The 18,925-nt window shown below is 63.5% G+C and overlaps 1 protein-coding gene across 4 annotated transcripts in view; it reads left to right on the top strand.

Moving 5' to 3' along the window:
- Positions 1–18,925, top strand: part of OSBP2 (oxysterol binding protein 2) — a 120,310-nt gene that overhangs the window by 81,344 nt on the left and 20,041 nt on the right. For all 4 annotated transcript variants that reach the window (XM_043436411.1, XM_043436419.1, XM_043436435.1 and 1 more), the window contains one exon: positions 13,432–13,688. In XM_043436411.1, the coding sequence (XP_043292346.1) occupies positions 13,432–13,688 (257 nt within the window). The remainder of the gene's footprint in view (positions 1–13,431; positions 13,689–18,925) is intronic.

The following is an 18,925-nucleotide window of genomic DNA, read 5'->3' as shown; positions in this document are numbered from 1 at the left end:
TGCATGGCCTTCTTCTGAGTGGTGGGCGGTAACAGGTGACGTTTCTAGAGTCGGAATCGTCAGCCTTCTGGTTCCGACCAGTCTGGGGTCTCTGTGCCTGTGCTCAGCGTACAGTCTGCATCCCCGACCTGGGTGAGGGTCACCATCCTGCAGAGCCCAGAGACGCGTGTCCGATTGTCGTGAATGCCCTGCGGGGGAACAGGGACTCTGCTTTATGCTGAGTCGTGTCATCGCTTTTCTCCCTTGACCGCTTTCCCTTCGTTTCCTGCATTCCCCCTCCTCCCTGACTAGTAACTGCTTGCGCCTGCTCTTTGGAACCCAGGGGGGACTAAAGCCTTCTTAACAAACCAGACTCAGGGGCGTTTGTACCCGAGAGACCCTGCAGAGTCCTGCCCACCGTCATTTCCGGCCCTCTTGGCGCCTCTGTCTGGATCTGAGTTGCCATTTGGTATCACTTCCTCTCGGCTTGACGAACTCACTTTCACATTTACTGCAGGTCAGCGAGCCACAGATTCTCTCAGGGTTTATTTATCCAAACATATCTTTCTTCCACCTTTACTTTTGAAGGACATTTTTATGAACTATGAAGTGCTAGTGTTGCAGGAAGGGGGACCCCTTCCAGGGCCCGAAACTGGGCTCTTGTCTAACACTCGGAAATGAATTGTCCGAGGAGACACATGTTGACAAAGCAAGAGATTTTATTGGGAAAGGGCACCCGGGTGGAGAGCAGGAGGGTAAGGGAACCCAGCAGAACTGCTCTGCCGAGTGGCTCACAGTCTTGGGTTTTATGGTGATGGGATTCGTTTCCAGGTAGTCTTTGGCCAATCATTCTAATTCAGAGTCTTTCCTGGTGGCGCACGCATCGCTCAGCCAAGATGGATGCTAGCAAGAGGGATTCTGGGAAGTGGACAGACAGGCAGTGTCTCCTCTCGACCTTTCCCGAACTCTTCCAGTTGGTGGTGGCTTATTAGTTCCATATTCCTTATCAGGATCTCCTGTCATAAAACAACTCATGCAAATGGTTACTATGGTGCCTGGCCAGGGTGGGCGGTTTCAATCAGTGTGCTTCCCCTAACACTAGGGTCCTTTCTCCCCGCTCTGTAAGGATGCTGGCCCTTCCCTGTCTTCTGGCTCACATGCCCGTCGCCCAGGCACGTCCGCTTTCAGGGCTCCAGCGTCCAGATCCTGGAGTTAAGCTGCCCACCAGGTGACGGGGCAGGACCTCTGCAGCGCCCCCGGCACTGAAGGGGGCCGGCAGTGGAGCCCACAGCCCCGGGGCGTGGTGAGATCCGGGCTGGGAGGCTGTGCGGCAGAGTGCTTCGCGGACTGCGGGCTGACTGTGTGCTGTCAGCAGGCAGGGACCCTCTGTTGCTGCCTGGGTCTCACCAGCTCCAGGAAAGGGGCCTTTTGTAGCACACAGCCACCCCATGGCCCCGAGACCATCCAGTCCTAAATGGCCTTGAAAAATCAGCACAGCCCCGCAGAGGCCCCCCCCCACCTGTTCCATCAGTGGCCCCCCTTCCCGCCCGGGTGGGCCTGGGACCAGGACCTCAGAAAGTTGACCTATTTAAGGGGAGCGCCACCCCCCCGGGCCACTGTGGAGCCAATCGGAGACGGGTCTTGGGTGGAAACTTGGCCCAAAGATGTTGGGTCTCTGCAGACCTAGGGGTTGTAATTCAAGCCCGCCTGGCCGTGGGGTTTCAGACCGTGCAGGCCTGTCCTCCGACGCCCACACGTGCTGTGTGTATCTTTCTTTCCGTACATCCAGGTTTCTCCCTCAGCCCCGCCACCTCACTGAGCACCCCTTGGGCTCTGCAGTTGAGGGGAAGCTCCCAGACAGGCTCAGAGGACCTCAGCTCGGGCTGAGGCGCCTCTCTGGGGGCTCGGGGAGCAGCTTCTGAGGAGGGGTCCCCAGGACTGGGGTAGGGAACCCGCCGGCACGGCCCCAGGCAGGCAGGTGGCCCTCCTCTACGAGACGGGGTTCTTCCCTCCCCGCTCCCGCCCCCTCTTCCCTCCTCTCTGCTGGCCTCCCCTGCTGCTTTCCCCTCCCCTGGCCTCACGGAGGCTGTCACTTCCACCACGTTCCCCTCCCCATGGTTCCCTGTGGCCGTATCTCCCCCTGGGCACCAGCTCCTGGTCTCCAAGACTTGGCAGTTGCAAACCACCCCCTTCGGTTTTAAAGGACAGTCACTTTCACTGTCTTCACAATACCATCACACATTGGAATTTCCAATTTCCATTTCTTCTAGAAAGCAGAAAACCAGCCTCTTGATTTACAGTGAGAAGTGTAACAGCCAAGAGCCTGAGAATGATGCTCCCTGGCCCTGTAGGAACAGTTTTCCGACCGAGGCTGGGCGAGCAGGAGGGCAGAAGCCAGGGGCCATCAGGCCTCCGGGGTCACACGCCTTCATACCCCGTTCTTGGGAGCGAACGGCCAGCAAAGTCCCGCCTCGTTCATCTTTGGCCAAGCTCCTCGAAAGCAACTTCCTTCCCGAAAGTGGACTTCTCTGGGGTCTCACTGTCTTCAGATTGATTTTCCTCCTTAGCCGTCACGGCTTGAGTGGCTTTTTCCCCAGCCAAGCCTTGGAAGCCCCCTGTCCACGGTGGTGTCTGCAGGGGTCCTGCTGGTAGGGCCCTCTGAGCTGTGGGGTGGCTGCCCACCCCCCTAGTCCAGCAGGTGCGGGTACAGGGGAGACGGGCTGGGGAGGTGATGGGGAGGGAACCGCGCAGAGGGTGGGGGCTGGCGGCCGGTTCCCTTGAGCCTCTCCCCCGGCAGGCCCTCCCCCAGCCCCGTCTCCTTCCCCTGGCTTTGGGTCTGAGCCCCAGTTCCTACTCCCAGGTGGCAGATCTGGGCTCTGCCTGCTCTGCTGGGACGCGGTTACTCTCGCAGTTGGCGTTCTGCCCCGTCTCACGGTGGCCCGGCTCCCAGGGCTTCTGCAGAAACGACCAGTTCTGCTGAACCAGCAAACCAGGGTGGGGCGGGGTTGCTTGCTTGGTCACAGGGTCGTTCCCTCCACCTTCCCTTCCGCCTCCCAGAGCACGAGGAGCAGAGGTCCCCCCAGGATCGAGTGCACGTCTGTGGGAGCTTCTGTATCAACCCTGGCTGCTGAACTTCCCCTGGAGCAGTGTGGGTCTGCCCGGCAGACCCCTCCTTTAGGAGCAAACTCTGGGGCCCAGAGAAGGGAGAGACCTCCTCAAAGTCACACAGCCTACTAGTGGCCAAACCAACAGCTGAGCTGAGCCCCGCCGGCCCGGCAGTCTCCCTAGTGACCGGGGAACATAGGAGACAGACAGCAGAAGTTGGACTGGGCGCTGGGAAGCCTCGGTGTCATCCAGGCGCAGGAATGCCCTCCCCAGCCGCGCCGACCCCCCCATCCCCAGCCTCCCCAGTCAGTTGGGTCCTTGGGTCGGGGCTCCCAAGGACAATGGGTCACGATGAGGACTGTCCACTGTCCTTCGTGTCCTCCAGGAGGGATGTTCAGAGGCCTGCGAACACACGGCCTGGCCAGGCTCCCAGTTGCGTGGATGGGGACCCAGAACAAGGAGAGGAATAAAAGGGCCTTTGGAGGAGCTGAACAGCCTCCAAAAACACCCCCACCCCTGCCTCTCGGCCTCACTCTGAGCCGCGCCACTTTGAACACATTCTACCAGGTCTGCTCTCCCTGGATTGGCATCAGAGACAGCGGCTGCCTCTGCCTCTGCCCGCCCAGGGCCCCTCGCCTCAGTCACCCTCTGTCACTGAGGCCTGGAGACAGCCCTGCGTGCAAAGTTCTCTCGTGTGGTCTTGTGGCCGTCTGACTTTTTCCGAGGATAAGCAGCCGTGGCTGTCGTCAGGCCAGGGAAACGAAAGCCGGCAGGCTCCCGTGACGGGCTCAGCCATGCTGCTACCACCGGCTCAGCGGTTTTTCGTGCAGGCCGCAGACCTCGGAACTCGAGACCGGTGTGGGTGCTGAGCTAAAACCAAACACTCCCACCGGTGGGGCTCCTTGTTATCCGTCCCCGGACGCCCTGACTGTTCCCGGGCCGCTGGTCTCACAGCAGGCAGCAGAGGGGTGGGCGCCCTTGCCTAACGGGGAGGAGCGGGAGGCGGGTTGGGCTGACGGGGGCAGAAAGAAGCCCTCCTGGCGTCCCCACCACAGCCCTGGTCCACGGGGGCCGCAGCTCACAGCGCGATGGGACCCAGGCGGCTGCTAACTGGTGATGACACCGTGGAGAAAAGGCCCCTGGAGCAGAGGTGAGCCACCAACACCCAAGCTGCCTGCGGGTTGTGTGGACAGAGGCTGGGTTTCAGTGTGGAAATTCTGTGTGACCTCCTGAGCTGCCAAGACGACAGAACTTTCTTTCATCTTCTCTGGTTACTCAGAAGGCAGCATAGGACCCCAGAGATAGGGACATCCCGGGAGCCAGACGCCTGGGGTCCGCGGGAGCCCCTCAGCCCTGCTGGCTGTCTGCAGAGCTGATGGGGGGTGCCCAACACCCGAGCTGGGGTGCAGGGGACAGACAGAGGGCATCGAGGCAACACAGCTGGGGAGGCCGCGCAGTCCTCACCCGGCCGCAGTGTAAAACCTCCTGGAGACACTTTTCCAACAATACTGAGGCCCTTCCCAAGGAGGGTGGGCCTGCAGGGCTTTCTGTGAGCCAGGGGCCAGCGGTCGGCGGGGTGGAGTCTGGGGGCCTGTGGTGGAGGCCGGGGGAGCACAGCAGCTCCCCCCGCCCCCGTCAGAAGGCTCACTGTTGCCTGGGTGGGGCGGGCGCCGCGGGGAGGGTCCACCTGCTGAGACCAGGTGGGCTCGCGGCTGGACATCACCAGGTCAGAGGGCGGGGCGCGTCCGTGCTCCTTAACAAGGGCTCACACACTGGGGGCAGGCTGCAATGTCTCCACCCACGCCCAGCCAGCGTGGGGTCGTGCCCTCACGCCCCTGCCTCAGCTTGGCTGAGGGGCAGCCCACCTCTGCCCCTTGGGACCCTGGGCAAGCCGCGGACCAGGATAAGGCAGACGAGTGAGTCCGGAGGCGGGGGCGGGGGGGCATGGAACAGCAGCCCCCGGCAGTGCACCCCCCCGTTCCTTCAGGAGACCCGTGGACTCCTGGTTAGGGTGGAAGCGCTGGCTGGGCAGGGCGCTCTGCCCACGGGCAGGGGCTGTGAGTGGCAGGTTGCCTTCAGCGTCGCAGCAGATGCCGCAATTGGAACTGCGCCTCTATTTTTATGCTCCATCTCTGCACCAGTGTTCGCTTCCCTGGAGGGGGGCCCTGTGGCCAGAGCCGTCCGTCACCCTGAGGATGCTGCGTGGCCCCGGGTCCCGGGCTCTGCCGAGGAGGGAGGCGCTGGGTCAGTGGGCGTCTCTTGCGTCTTTCACTCGTCCTCGTGACTCTGACCCCAGCCCCTCCAAGGAGAGGAAAGGGGCGGGTTTCTTTGCTTTCTTGAGCTTTCCGCCCAGCCTTTCACTGGCCTCTCCACCCGGCACAGGTTCCCCAAGGGGTGTTTTTCCATGGGAAGAGAAGAGTCAGGCGGGTAACGGCCTCCAGACTCATGTTTGTGGGGTGCTGTTTGTGCCCCCACGTCTCCGGTGGAAGCGGAGTGAAGCCCGGGGCGCCCATCCTTGGCGGCCCACTCAGCCTCATTGACAGTGGTCCTGGTGGGGGGCCACCCCTGCACCCCGCTGCAGAGGGAGCCGCCCTCCGCACACCCCGTGCCAACCACCAGAGGGAGGAGGGGAGACGGGTCCACCCGATACCGACGCTCTGGCTTGTCCTCCACCTGCCTACCAGGGCTTGGTGATTTATTATTAATTGTTATCTGATGTTTCCACCAGATCCTGACATGCCCTCCAAGGTCTTCAAGGTTCTCGAAACTTTCTGTCACCTCCCTGCTTCAGGGGAAGGGATGTCATTCATCCTGTTTTTGAAAGTGGTTTTCTTTGATCGTTGATTCCTTTTTCTACAGAGCCCCCTGCAGGACTAGTGACCCACAGACTCTACCTTGAGAAGACAGCCCTGCTTTCCCTCTGGGTTCCCATCAGGAAGGACTGACAGTGTCCTGGTGGAGGGGCAGTCCCGTTCCCAGGGGCCCTCGGTGGCTCCCGGTCACGTCTGGCCTGGTCCCCCGGCCTCACTGTCTAGCACCGAGGCCCCTGACCTGCCTCGGGGGCTGCATCTCAGGGGCGCTCGTCCTCCGGGCTCTGGTCGTCCACCTGCGGCCCGGCACGCCTGCTGCCCCTCCCTGGGGCGGCCCCTCCTCCACAGGGCGCACCTCTAAGGCAGCCCCGTCCTCCCAAGGCCTCTCGGGGCCCCACCCTGGGGCTCCTGTCTGAGCCCTTCTCTGTGCAGACCAGGAGACCCCCAGCCTCCCTCTCCCTGGTGCCCGGGTGGGGGCCCTGAGGGCCAGCGCTGCCCCCGAGCAGGGCTCTCCGCCTCCTCCCCAGGTGGAGGGCCCTGGCTGGTGCCGGCCAGCGGCTGCAGTCTCTCAGCCTCGGGGCCATGGGGGAGGCAGGAGCCGCCAGGCTCTGCAAAGACGGCTCTGCCGGCTCCAGCCCCACCACCCAGGAGCCCCGGGGTCTTGGCACGATCCTTAGCTCTCCATGCCACCCTTTCCTGTCCCGTGCACGTGACTCTTGTAGCCAACGGTGTCACACGAGGCGATGACACAGCGCGGGCAAGCTCAGGGCAGGCCGTCACCGAGCCGCGGGGCCCTGGGGTCTCAGAGCCACGAGGTCACTTGACATCGTGGGCCCGCCTCAAGGCCTCTGTTGTCAGCATCTGGCTGATTGGATTCTGTGATCAATTCTGGGCAGCTTAACACAGCTCCAGAAATCTAAACAACCATTGCCAAACCTGCTGTAATGGAATTTTTGAGGTGTTACCGGTTGCGGATTGGAAGTGGCTGTTTTCTGCCAAGACTGCAGGGGCCCGTGACGCTGTTTGTCTCCTCAGAGGCCCTTCGGGGGGTCTCTGCACAGCCAGACTGCAGGGGGCCCTCCCTGCTTCAAGTTCTTGGTGCCCAGGAGGGGTCCGGGCAGGAGCGGCCACTCAGGGACTGAGGCCACGGCTGGAAGGCTGCAGGGCTGGGGGTCTGGCCTCTCCGCGTCCTGTGGTGGGGGGTGGAGAGGGAAGGGGGCCTGCCCGCACTGACCCGCCGACAGCGCTGCTGGGTCCAGGAGCACCTCTGGGCCAGGCTGTGATGCAGCACCCGCCGTAGCACCCACAGCTGCTGCTCTGAGCTGGATCTTGGGCCACAGGCTCTCCCTGCCGCGGTGCAGCGGGGAGCAGGGGCCCTTCCGCGCCCTGTCTTCTGTGGAGTGGCAGGGGGCCGGCCGGGGGTGCGCACCCAGCCCAGGTCCTGTCCCCCCGGCCTTCCCCCGCCAGCGGCTCTCCTTGACTGTCTGCTGGCCGCCTCCCACCTTGTGCCACTCACCCTGAGTGGCTGTGGGTCGCCGTGCGTGGTCACCCCCTTGGGGAGCGGGACAAGGCTTCTCTTATGGCCCTGCCCGCTCTGGGCCCCTGCCTGGTCTGTGACCTCGTGCCTGCCTAGCAAGTGTTGAGCCTTGACCTCCGAGAAGCCCCCACCTTCTTTTCACATTTTCGGGTGTTCCTCCCACCGTGGAGGCAGGTCCCGGCCAAGCACTGGGGAGGGAGCTGGTGGGTTTGGGGTAACTCTCACTCATATCCAGCCACAGTGGCTGAGGGGAGAGGGTCCTGTTCACCTAGTGCTGGACTTGGAGGAGGTCGTGGCAGGTGAGGGCAAAGCCAGGTTCCCCAGAGAAACAAGCGAGCAAGTGCAAATCAGGGCAGCCCCGGGGGCGCCCGACCCCCAGGTCCCCACCATCTCACCTCCCGCACCTTCCAGGCCAGTCTGCACTGCCCCCTGACAGGGCTTGCCCACCCAGAAACTTGATCCATTCTCCTCAAAGATGGAGGTGGGGGGTGAAAAAAGAGTTCTGCTTCTAAAAATAGCCCACCTGGCTCTGCTCCGCTGGCTGTTTCCATGGCAACCCTCTCCTTCCCAGGAGTTCCAGGTGGAGGAGGGTCCGTCCCAGCGGCCCGGGTCCGGGCAGTGCCCAGGGGCCCCTCAGTCACAGCCGGCCAGTGGAGGCTTTAGGAGACCCCCCCACGCGGTCAGGGAGGCATGTGTGCCAGGCTGGCGGGGAGCTCAGAGGGACCTGTGAGGTCTCTGTGCCCGGACAGGGGGTCTCAGCGCTTAAGTGGAGAGCATCCCCCTTTCCTCAGGCAGTAAGTCGGACGGACTGACCCACGACAGATGAGAACGCAGCCTCGGGTCCCGCTTAGCCACCGCCCCTCAGTGATGGCTCCCAAGGTGTCTGCGTCCTAATTCTCAGAACCTGCGAATGTGTTACCTTCCGTGGCAGAGGGATTGTGCCCACGGGGTTAAGTTGAGGACCTTGAGCCGGGAGGTTATGCGAGGCCCACCTGGATAACCTGGGGTAATCACAGAGTCCTTATGAGACGGAGGCAGCTGATTGGAAGATGACGGTCTGCTGACTCTGAGGATGGAGGCCACAAGCCAGAAAAAAGGAGGCCACGCCCTCCCCAGGAGCCTTCAGCGGGGTGCAGCCTCGCCACACGCCCGTGCCGAGGGCCTCTGCCCTCCACGGCGGCAGGAAATTAAGTCTGTGCCACTTGGAGCTGCAGGAACCGTTTCCCAGGGCTGTGGTAACAAGTCTCCACAAGCCCATGGCTTCACACCACGTGATTTTTACTTTCTCACGGCTCTGGAGCCCACAAGTCCAAAATTAAGGTGTCGGGGGCGCTCTTCTCTCTGACGGCCCAGGGAGAACGTGTCCCAGGCCTGTCTCCGCGGCTGGTGTCGCTGGCAACCCTTGGCTTGTAAATGCTTCGCTCCAGTCTCTGTCAGCACGGAGGCTGTGTCTTTGCTTCTCTTCTTGTAAGATCCGTCAAAGCAGATCAAGGACCAGCCCTCCTCCAGTATTATCCTAACTAATGGCACCTGCAGCAGCCCAAATGTCACATTCTTTTTAAATTTTTACTTAACTTTTGACTGTGCTGGGTCTTCACTGCAGGCTTCCTCTAGTTGGGGTGCGCCGGGCCGCTCTCCAGCTGCAGCTCCTCATCGCGGTGGCTCCCCGTGTTAGAAGCACAGGCTCTCGGCTCAGTGGGTTATGGCCCACAGGCTTAGTTGCTCTGCGGCATAAGGGGTCTGCCCGGACCAGGGACCAAACCCGTGTCCCCTGCATTGGCAGATGGACTCCTATCAACTGTGCCACCAGGGACGTCCTGTGGTCACATTCTGAAGTTCCAGGAAGGAGATGAATTTGGGGGGAGGGACACACCAGCCAACCCAGGGTAGCCCCCAAGGGTTGGAAACTCCTGCACTGGCCGTGGACTGCCGTCTTCTGCTGGCCCGGTCGGGGTGGATGGAGAAGTTGCGACTGCTGCCTTGGGAATGAATCAGTAACCTGAACGTCATGGATTTATTCTCTTCTAGCAAAAAAGGATTCGTTCTCGCCTTTAGAGCCAGTGAAATCCAATGGGTGTTTTGGGAGTCGGTGCTTTTCTAGAAACGGTGGTGTCGGGAGAACAGGCTGGGGCCCTTGATTCCACGGGCTGTTGCGGCACGTGGTCCCACTGTCCCAGAGCCGCCAGCATTGTACCCTGACTGCGCCCCACTCCCCGGCTTGTGGGCCAGACCGGGGGTTCTTCCCACGCTCCTCAGCCTGGAGCTGCCGTTTGCTGTGGTCACTTGAGCCGGGAGGCTCCGGGCACCCCTGGCTGAGGAACATCGTTCTGAGAAGGCGCCAGCGCGTTGGCCCGGAGTTCCCCGGGGAGGAAGGGCAGAACCCTTGTCCCGACCTGCAGGCAGCGTCGGCTCTCGGGAGTCGTGGCCTTTGCGGCTGGTGGAGCAGCTCGCTGGGCTCCTGCTTAGCTGTTTTTCTGTGAAGTTTTTTTATTTTTAAAAAAGAAACAACAAAACACTCTTGTTGGCTTATTTGTCATTTCTTTTTAGCCGTGCTGGGTCTTTGTTGCTACACACAGGCTTTCTCTAGTTGCAGCGAGAGGGGACACTCAGCCATCTCGCGGTGGTGGCTTCTCTTGTTGTGCATCGCGGGCTCTAGGCACCCAGGCTCATGGGCTTAGCTGCCCCGCAGCACGGGGAATCTTCCTGGACCAGGGATCGAACCCGTGTCCCCTGCATCGGTAGGTGGATTCTTAACCACTGGACCGCCAGGGAAGTCCTGTGTGCAGGTTTGATCTGAACGTCAGCGGCTCCAGGAGCAGCAGCGTGCAGGCAGGCAGGCAGGCAGCAGGGGTTCGGCACCGAGGCGGCCGGGCCAGCGGGGGAAGGAGGCAGGAGGACGGGCGGGCAGAGCTGCTTCCTCCTGCCCTGGCCTCCTCCTTGCCCCCCCACCCCGCCCCCAGCTCTCCTGTCCTTCCCCCGTCACAGACACTCCATTCAGCCCCCTCGGGTCAAGCCTCTGCTCTCCCCCTCATGTTCCCGCCCCGGGGCAGCCTGGCAGGCCCTCCCCACGGCTGCGCTGTGCCGAGTCCTGGCCATCACGTGGGCTCTGCCAGCGGCCTGGGCGCCCTCGTGGCCGGGAGCGTGGCTTCGGCGTGGCCCTGGGATTCGGGGGCTGCTGCCCCTGCAGTTGCAGCATTTCTGTAGGGTTTTGAGTCTATGGGTAGTTCCGTGTCTGCCGTGTTGTTGACATGTGGGCGGTTACTTTGTTCCTCTCACAAGCTCACTGTCCCTGAGTTTCAGTCCCAGTGGAAGTGGGGACACAGAGGACATGTGAGGTCAGAAAAGCCTGAGAACCTCCAAGGCCACCCGCTCGAGAACCGCAGCCTAAGCCACTTTGCACGCATGAGCGTCTTCCTTCCTCATACGACATGCCCGCCAGCAGAGGAGCTCCCTTCTAAGTTGGGGTGGTGGGGGGAAGCAGGACACCCTGTTCATGCACGTGAGGGAATCTGCTGGTCTTTCAGAAAGCACAAGTGGAGTTAATGCCATCCATCCTTTCTGCCAGCTTGAGCACTGCCACATCGAGTGGTTTGGTTTGCGTCTCTGATGTTGAGCTTTATCTGTGTGTCCAACGTGGATCTGCTCCTTGCAGAGGCCCCTGAACGGAGGCCTGGGGCTCGGCACGGCCAGAGTGCACCATCGGGGGCCCGGGTCCCCTCCCTTGTTCAGCCCCTCCCTGCACTCCGCCCCCAGAGCCTCCTCTTTAACCTGGACCTCTGCTCAAATGCCCACACAGTCCGTTTGGCCACGGGACGGAGGCCCAGGCTCCTCAGCCATGCCCTTACCCGCTCCAGCTTGTGGCTCTGCGCCCCTTCTCCCCACCCTGCCCTCGTGTGTGACTGCCGCCTCTGTGCAGGCCTCCTGGGATGCACCCAAGATTAGTCATCCATTCACTGCCCACCCCCTCCCTCCTCATGTCCTCACCGTGTCTCTGGGAGGCACTGGCGGCCCCTTCCCACAGGACAGACTCTGCTGCTCAGCAGTTGCTGACCCAGTGCCTTCCCGTCCCACCCCCAAACACCCAGCCAGCGCCCTGGGAGCAGAGAAGCAGTTCCCCGGGCAGCTGGACCTGACCTGGACCCCAGAACTGCTTGCTGAGGTGCAATGACCTCCCCCACCCCAACTCCCGGCCCTCCCGCAGGAAGGTGCTCAGAGTTTGGGCGGTCAGTTCTTGCTCAGAGTACAGGGGCTCACGTTCAGGCTGACCACAGCCAGCATGCCCCCCCACGCCCCTCCCGGTGCCCAGCGGCAGCCACACTGACCAGTCAGTGGTTATTCTGGTTATTAGACATGTTGAACCCGGGAAGCGAGAGGACGTTCCATTGTAACTCAGAGCCCCGGACAGGCCTGGAGGCTGCAGAATTGCCACAACCATGGCCCTGGGCGATCTCAGAGCACCTCCTGGCCCCCAGACCTACCTTATCGGGTCATCAGCATGCACTCACCAAGGCAGCGCCTTGCCCAGGGCCCGGCACCCAGCCATTTGAGCCTTCCGTAGGTGATCCAGGAGGAGGAACCGCTTCCGTGCAGACCACCTGGCCCTGTACCGGCAGGGCCCTAAACCTGTGATTCGGTGTCAGGAGCTGAGTTTTCACGCCTGCAGAGTGGGAACAGTCGCTGTCTGCCGGCCACCTTGCGGCTGAGCATTCTTGTTGGTCAGGCGAGGGGTCAGGACCTGGCCCGGCATGTGCGGCTCTGGACGCCGGGTTGTTTCAGGGCTGCAGTGGGGCTGGATGGGTGGGGTGAGCCCTGTCCCCGGCCCGGCTGCCCCCCACCGCCTCCTTGCTGGGGGGGCAGGCCCTCCGCGGCTGGCCAGACGCTGCCCCCAGCTCAGGGCGTGCGCAGCAGTGACTCAGCCACGCCGCCCCCACACACCCTGCCTGCCATGGGAGGAAGTCTGTTCCCTCACACTGTGTACTTTTCTCAAAAATTTGTATCTCGGGTTACGGATTTTCGTCACCAAAAAATATATATATATAAAAGTTTCCTGCTGATTATTTCTGAAACAAGGCATCTTAGAAACCCTGGACACTCACAGGCTCTGGCCCTCACAGGCTGGCACTGAAGCGGCTGCAGAGCCCAGGCCAGCCGTCCACCCCGCCGCACTCTCCACGGAGCCCCGCTCGAACACAGGCTGGGCTGGCCAGGGGCCAGGCTCCAAGGTACCCCAGACTGTAGGACGGGGTGCCGAGGGCACCTGGGGCCCCAGGAGAGGGGGTGGTGGGAGGGGAGTGAGCCGGGGGCCCCCGAAGCCCGGTGTGAGGGGGCTGCTCTGTAGGCAGACAGACTAGCCCGCGGTGGGGGGGCTGGGGGGGCATGGGGCTGGACTTCACCTCCCCGAGCCCATCGCCTGTCTGTCCCCTGGGGAAGGCACAGTCCCTGCCTGATAATGCCGCTGAGGGGCCACGGCCGGTGTCTCCACGTGCAAGACCCCACAGGCAAGCATGGCCTTGCTCCTCGGGGGAGCCCTGCAGCAGCAGGGAGGGGCTGTGACTGTGGCCTGGGTGTCTCTGGGGGGCGCGGAACGTGGGCCGGCGTTGGGCCGGGGACACAGAGGGGAAGCCCTGAAGCAGGAGCAGCACTGTCTGCAGAGAGCGGGCAGGCTGGTGCCGCCGGGGGTGGGCGGAGAGCAGACAGCGAGGTGAGGTGCGGACAGTGGGGGGAAGCGGGGTCCGTGGGGCCGGCCTGTGATTCGGGGACTCTGCTTCTTCCGGCGGCCTCTGCGGGTCTGGGATGGGTGCTGCCCACCCCTGCCTGCACCCTGCAGAGCTTAGCCAGGCCCTGTCATTCAAGCTGGTCCCCTCTCCATCCCACCTGCTGGGGGGCTGGCGGACACCCCGCCCTCACCCAGGCAGCTCTCTCTCCCGGCAGCTCTACCTGCCCCTCCGTCCCGGTCTCCCCCCCGCCGGGCCCTGAGAACCACGCCACATCTCTCCACAGATGACTCTGGGGACGACGAGGACGGGACTCCCTCCCCAGCCGACAAGAGTGAGCTCCACGGCACCATCAGGAGCCTCTCGCTGAAGCTAGACGACCTCGGCACGTGCAATGAGCTCGTGGCCAAGCACGGGGTGGCGCTGCAGCGCTCCCTGAACGAGCTGGACGGCCTCCGCGTCCCGGCCGAGAGCGGCGAGAAGCTGAAGGCGGTCAACGAGCGGGCCACCCTCTTCCGCATCACGTCCAATGCTATGATCAACGTGAGTGCCCGGCCCGTGGGGAGGGGCCACTCACTCCCCGCTGGGTGGTCCGGGCTCCCCCTCCCCACCTCCCCCATGTCACACCATCCACGCCCCCGGGGCCAGGCTGGGTCGCTGGCCCACACTGTCGGGTGGAGCCCGGAGCTGGGCGTGGGGCCCGGCGGGGGCTTCCTGGGCACGGGAGGCCGTGCTGAGCAGAGCAGCGAGCCCCGTGTCCACAGCGGGGACGCGGCTGCCACACTGCCCCGCCACAGCTGCTGCCCAGACGCGGCGTGTCCAGGACCCGTGACCAGGGGGGCTCGTGCATGTGGGGTGGGGGGCAGGCATTGGGGGGGGTCCCTGGGCCAGCAGAGCTTCCCAGCTGAGGCTGCTGCAGTCTTGCCCACCTGAGGTTAAGGGGCTGAACGAGGGGCCACATGTGTGGACTGAGGGTTCAGCCCCAGGGGTCACCCTCTGCATGGGTCCCGGGAGCCACACAGGAATGTGACCGGGAACCCGGAAGGCCTCTCTGTGGTGGCGGAGGACAAGGCTGAGCCGGGCCACAGGGCCCGCCCTCTCTCGGCCTAATGAGTGCCCCCTCTGGACACAGGCCTGCCAGCCACAGCCCCTCTTCCAGGGGAGCCCCCCAGGAGGGCACACCCTGGCCGGGCTGGCGGCGCCAGGAGCTGGGGCCAGGCATGGGGCGTGGAGGCAGGTTCAGAGGACGAGGCCCGGGCAGGTGTCAGGCCAGCCACAGCGGCAGCCTGCCGTTCCCGGCTGGGGACTCGGGCCCTGCAGCGAGAGGCCTGAGCAGAGGCTGGGCTGTCCATCCAGCAGCAGGGGAGCCAAGGGCAGTGGGACGGCGGGGGCTGGAGCCCACCGCACGCCTGGCCCCTGCACCCCGTCCCCGGACTCCAGGGGCCTGAGTCAGCGCGCGTCTCCCGGTGACAGGCCAGAGGGCTGAGAATGAGCCCGGCCTCCCCGCCTGCCGAGCCTGGAGCCTCATTGTCTCCACGGGCCGTTCTGGTTTTTCCCAGATAATGAGCTGCTCGGTTAGCATCTCTAGCCTAAAGAATTTATCGGGCATCAGAGGCTCGTCTGTGTTTACAAAGCCGTAAAGATGGCTTGCCACCTGAGCGCCTAATGAATTGTGTGGCGGGAAGGAAGCTGAAGCCCCGGGGTTGGTCAGGAAGCCTGTGGGCAGCGCTGGCACCAGGAGATGCGGGCCGCGTGGTGGAACCTGCGCTCTGCCCGCCACGAACGTGACCCCGAGGAGGGCCCCTCCGTGTCTGGCTCCCATGAGGGGCAGAGAAGTGAGGTGCTGGGTGGCCAGGCTTGAGCAGAGGCCCCATTCCTTCCGGGGACCCTTCCCTTCAGCTGCTCCTCGCCCAGCAGGAGTCGGCGTGGCTCTGGGCGGGCGGCCTGTGTGGCTGACAGACAGCGAGTGCCCAGACCCCCACCGTGTGCAGACGGGCCGCACAGGCGGCACAGCCCCACACCCGGCCAGGCCTCGGCCTCCACCCCGGCTTTTAGGAGGGGTTGGACCAAGGAGCTGTAACCGAGGCCGGTCCCGCCCAGGACCCCTTACCCTTCCCATGGCCTCACTGTTGATACCCATGTGGAGAGCTGCCCGGGGCCTCCAGCCGCTAAGTCCAGCTTGTCTAAGCTGGACACAAGCCCAGGTCTGTGCAGCGTGTGGGGGGAGTAACAGTCCTCGTGACAATTGGGGTGAGACCCCCAAGGGCCACAGAGGCCCCTGCTACTCTGAGGTCAACACAGGGAAGGTGCCTCTGCCCAGGCCAAGCCCCATGTCAGATGCCGAGACCCTGATGCGCCTCTTACCTTTGGGCAGCAGCTGCACGGGGTCTTTCCTGCAGCGGTGGGGACCCAGCACGGGCGGGAGCTGCCCCAGCTGTCCCCCAGGTCTCATGGGAGGAGGAGGAAGCCAGACCTCCCACTGCTGGGCGCCCCTGCCTCTCCACCACCCCTTCCCAGCTCCCTGCCCTGACCGAGGGAACCTGGGGGACCTCTCCTCCCACCCACTCCTGGCCCCCACCCTGCCCCAACGGGGGGGACTCCTCCATGGGAACCTGGGGACCTCTCCTCCCACCTCCCGTGGACGGTGAACGGCTGTGGGGTCTCCACCGCACAGGCTGCAGTTGAGCCTGGGTCGTGGCAGGGGAGCAGGGAACGGGCCGGCTGGTCAGGCGGTCACCTCCTCGGGAGGGCCCCAGGCAGGCGGCACTCGCCCCCGGGGAGGCGACTGCTGCACCTTCACTTTACCCGGGAGTGAAGTGAAATTTTTACCTGGGAGTCCGGGGCTGAGCAGCCTTCAGGAGAGAGGCAGGGGGAGGCCGCTGAACCTCCTTCAGATCTGCGAGGAGGCAGCGCTGTTCTCAGCCTTTAGATCCCAAGCTCCCAGCAGGACAGGGAGGGAGGCGCGCTGGACAGTTTCCAAGGCCCCAGGGACTGTGGCGACTGAGGCAGGCCTCCCCGTGGCCCTGCTCCCCGAGGGCGCCCGGCCCTCAGCCGGAGGGTGGCCCCTCTGGTGCATGTTCGAGGGCAGGGGCGCGGGGGGTCTGGCATCGTGGATACTGCAGCGTTGCCCCTGCGCTGCTGCACCTCCTAGAACCCCCCCGCCCACCGATGCTGGGCCGTCCCTGCTCATCTTTCCGAGGCCCCCGGACGTCACCACGGCCAGGAGGTGCTCCTCTTAGATCCCGCAGGGCCCAGGGGCACCACTGAGCCCACCGAGCAGTCTTTAGCCCGCTATTTCCACGTCCGATCCCCCACCAGACGCCGTACCCCTCAGGTCGAGCGCAGGTCTTACCTGTGGCCCTAACAGTGGCCCAGTGGGGCTGCCCGAGACACCACGTGGTGACCGCACTGGGCCTCATGTCTCAGGAAAGCAGGTCCAAGTGGCCCACATCTCACTAACCCGCTACAAAGTCATCCTAGGCCCACTTCCTCAGCTGCCGTGTCAGGAAGAAAGTGTGGGCCCTGCCCCCAGGCCAGGCCCAGAGCTAGGTGCAGCACCGTCCCCCCGGTCACCTGGCCTTGCAGACGCGACCCAGCCCGGCTGCAGTGAAATAGGAACAGGGCTTTATGTCGTCAGATCGTAAACGCGTTTTTCTCACGGGGAGGTCACCCGGAGCCCACCCACAGGCCTGTCTCATGGTTCACCTGGCTGGCTCAGCCCTGGTGCCAGGGGCAGCGATGGACCACTGACCCACAGGGAGCCAGAGAGAAAGAGAACCAACTTCCCGGGGTCACACTGCCGACAAGGCGTTCCGCACGCACCCCCTCCCCTGGCCCACTCAGCAGCGTATGGTAGGGAGACTGAGGCAGCTGCTAAGGATAAGAGCCCAGGCCTTGCGGCTCCAGAGCCCCTCGCTCCAGCCCGTGGCTTCCTAGGGGGCAGGAGGATCAGGAAGCCCTCGTCTGCCCACCCTCACCCCACCTCCAGCCCCACATCCCCGCCTATCCCACTGCCCTGTTGGCAGGTCCATGCATCTCTGGGGCTTTTTAAAGTTCATTTAATTGAAGTATAGTTGATTTAGGATGTTGCACTAATGTCTCCCGTACAACACAGTGCCGCAGTTAGGCACATGTTCACGTTCCTTTTTTGTCCTCTTCCACTGCGGCTTATCCAGGGTGCTGACGCAGTAGGACCTTGTTGTTTCACGGGCTTTTCTACCCCAGCATCGTGCCCGTCGTCCCCGCTGAGCTGGGCGCCTGCAGGGACTGGACGCGTTTTCCCTCATGCTCTGGGAGCCCTGTAACTTCCAGGCGTGGCACAGAGTCTGGCATGTGGGAGCGTCAGTGAACGAGAGAAAGACAGCGGGGTGGGGCAGAGGGTTGTGAGAGAACGCAGGAGCGACTGAGTGAACCGCTCAGTGTCTGGCAGAACTCCCCAGTGAGTGAGTCCTGAGACTGATCAAAGGCAGCCCGGCGGGCCCATGCTGGCATCGCCGACTGGGTAACTGTGCATCACTGCCATTTAGGAGGAGCCTCACAGCGCCGTGAACGACCGGGGTTCCTAGGCTGAGCCTCAAAGTGTGTGCAGGGCACCCCCAACCCTGGTCTGGGTGTGGAGGCCGCAAGCCGCACCGGAGAGCCAGGACACGCCCCGTGTTACAGCAGTGGCTGCGTCACAGCGTCAGAGGAGGCAAAGGGCAGAATTAACACGTCACCAGTGCGTACTTTGGGTGTCAGTTTCCACGGGGTGAAAGAACGCACTCCCGTTTTCCTCCTCCCCCGAGCATGTCTTTGTGGTGGAGCAGATGCCCTGGTTTGGGGCTGGCCTCTGGGGGCTGGCAGTGACAGCAGGCGCCTGGGACGCCCTGGCTCCTTCCTGGCATCTTGTTTGCTCCCCACAACGGCCACACGAGGTTGGTGTCCTTACAGCGTCCTTGTCACCATCACGTGTATCACTCAGGCGCTACCCCAAGGCCCAGAGCGAGGGGAGCCTCAGTGTGGAGGTGCAGGGCCCCCTGGTGGGCTGACAGCCCGGGGCCCCTCCTGATGTGGCCCCTCTGAGCTGGGCAAGAACAGGGTGAGGGCAGGTGAGCAGAGCTGGGGGGTGGGTGCGCCCCACAAAAGACCAGATAGTTGAGATGCAAGAAGCTGGGGGGTGGGGCCCAGGTGCTGGCCACCAAGGCCCCCGACAAGGACGGAACCTGCACACTGGGTCCCTCATTTACCAGGGGAGGGAGCAGCCCATAGGGGACACGTCCTGCTGCCTGCGGCAGAGCTGGCCCGCGGGGTGGGTTGCAGACCCTGACGGCAGGGGCACAGGGCACTAGAACCCAGCAGAGCTGGAGCTGAGGGGGGCCCAGCTCCAGCCGGGGGTGCTGTGAGAACAAAGGCGGGGTGAGCAGATGTGCTGGGGGCGGGGGAGGCGGACAGCAAGAGTGGGAAACTGCCGCGGCAGGACAGGCAGGTGGGCACAGGTGAGGACAGGTAGGTGGGAGCAGAGGCAGCAAGTCTGGGTACTGGGGCCAGGGCCTCACATGCGGGGCATCAGAGGAGCGGACCAGGTCAGAAGGGGCCCCTTCCTGCTGGAGACCCTCTGGGGCTGCTCTGAGCCCCATCTGGAGAGCATGGGGGCCCCCCTCTGGGTCCTTCCAAGGCCCATGGGCAGGCTCCCGTCTGACCCACCACTGCTTGGCTCCCAGCAGCTTGCTTGCCTTGGGGCCTGGGGAGAGGAGTAAAAATAGATTCCAGGACGGTCTAAAATCGGTCGGCAAACTGGCATC

Source organism: Cervus canadensis, chromosome 1 (genome assembly GCF_019320065.1).
Source record: "Cervus canadensis isolate Bull #8, Minnesota chromosome 1, ASM1932006v1, whole genome shotgun sequence".
In the NCBI taxonomy this organism is placed as follows: Eukaryota; Metazoa; Chordata; class Mammalia; order Artiodactyla; family Cervidae; genus Cervus; species Cervus canadensis.
Note: the sequence above shows the minus strand (reverse complement) of the source record. Positions and strands in the feature narration are given on the sequence as shown.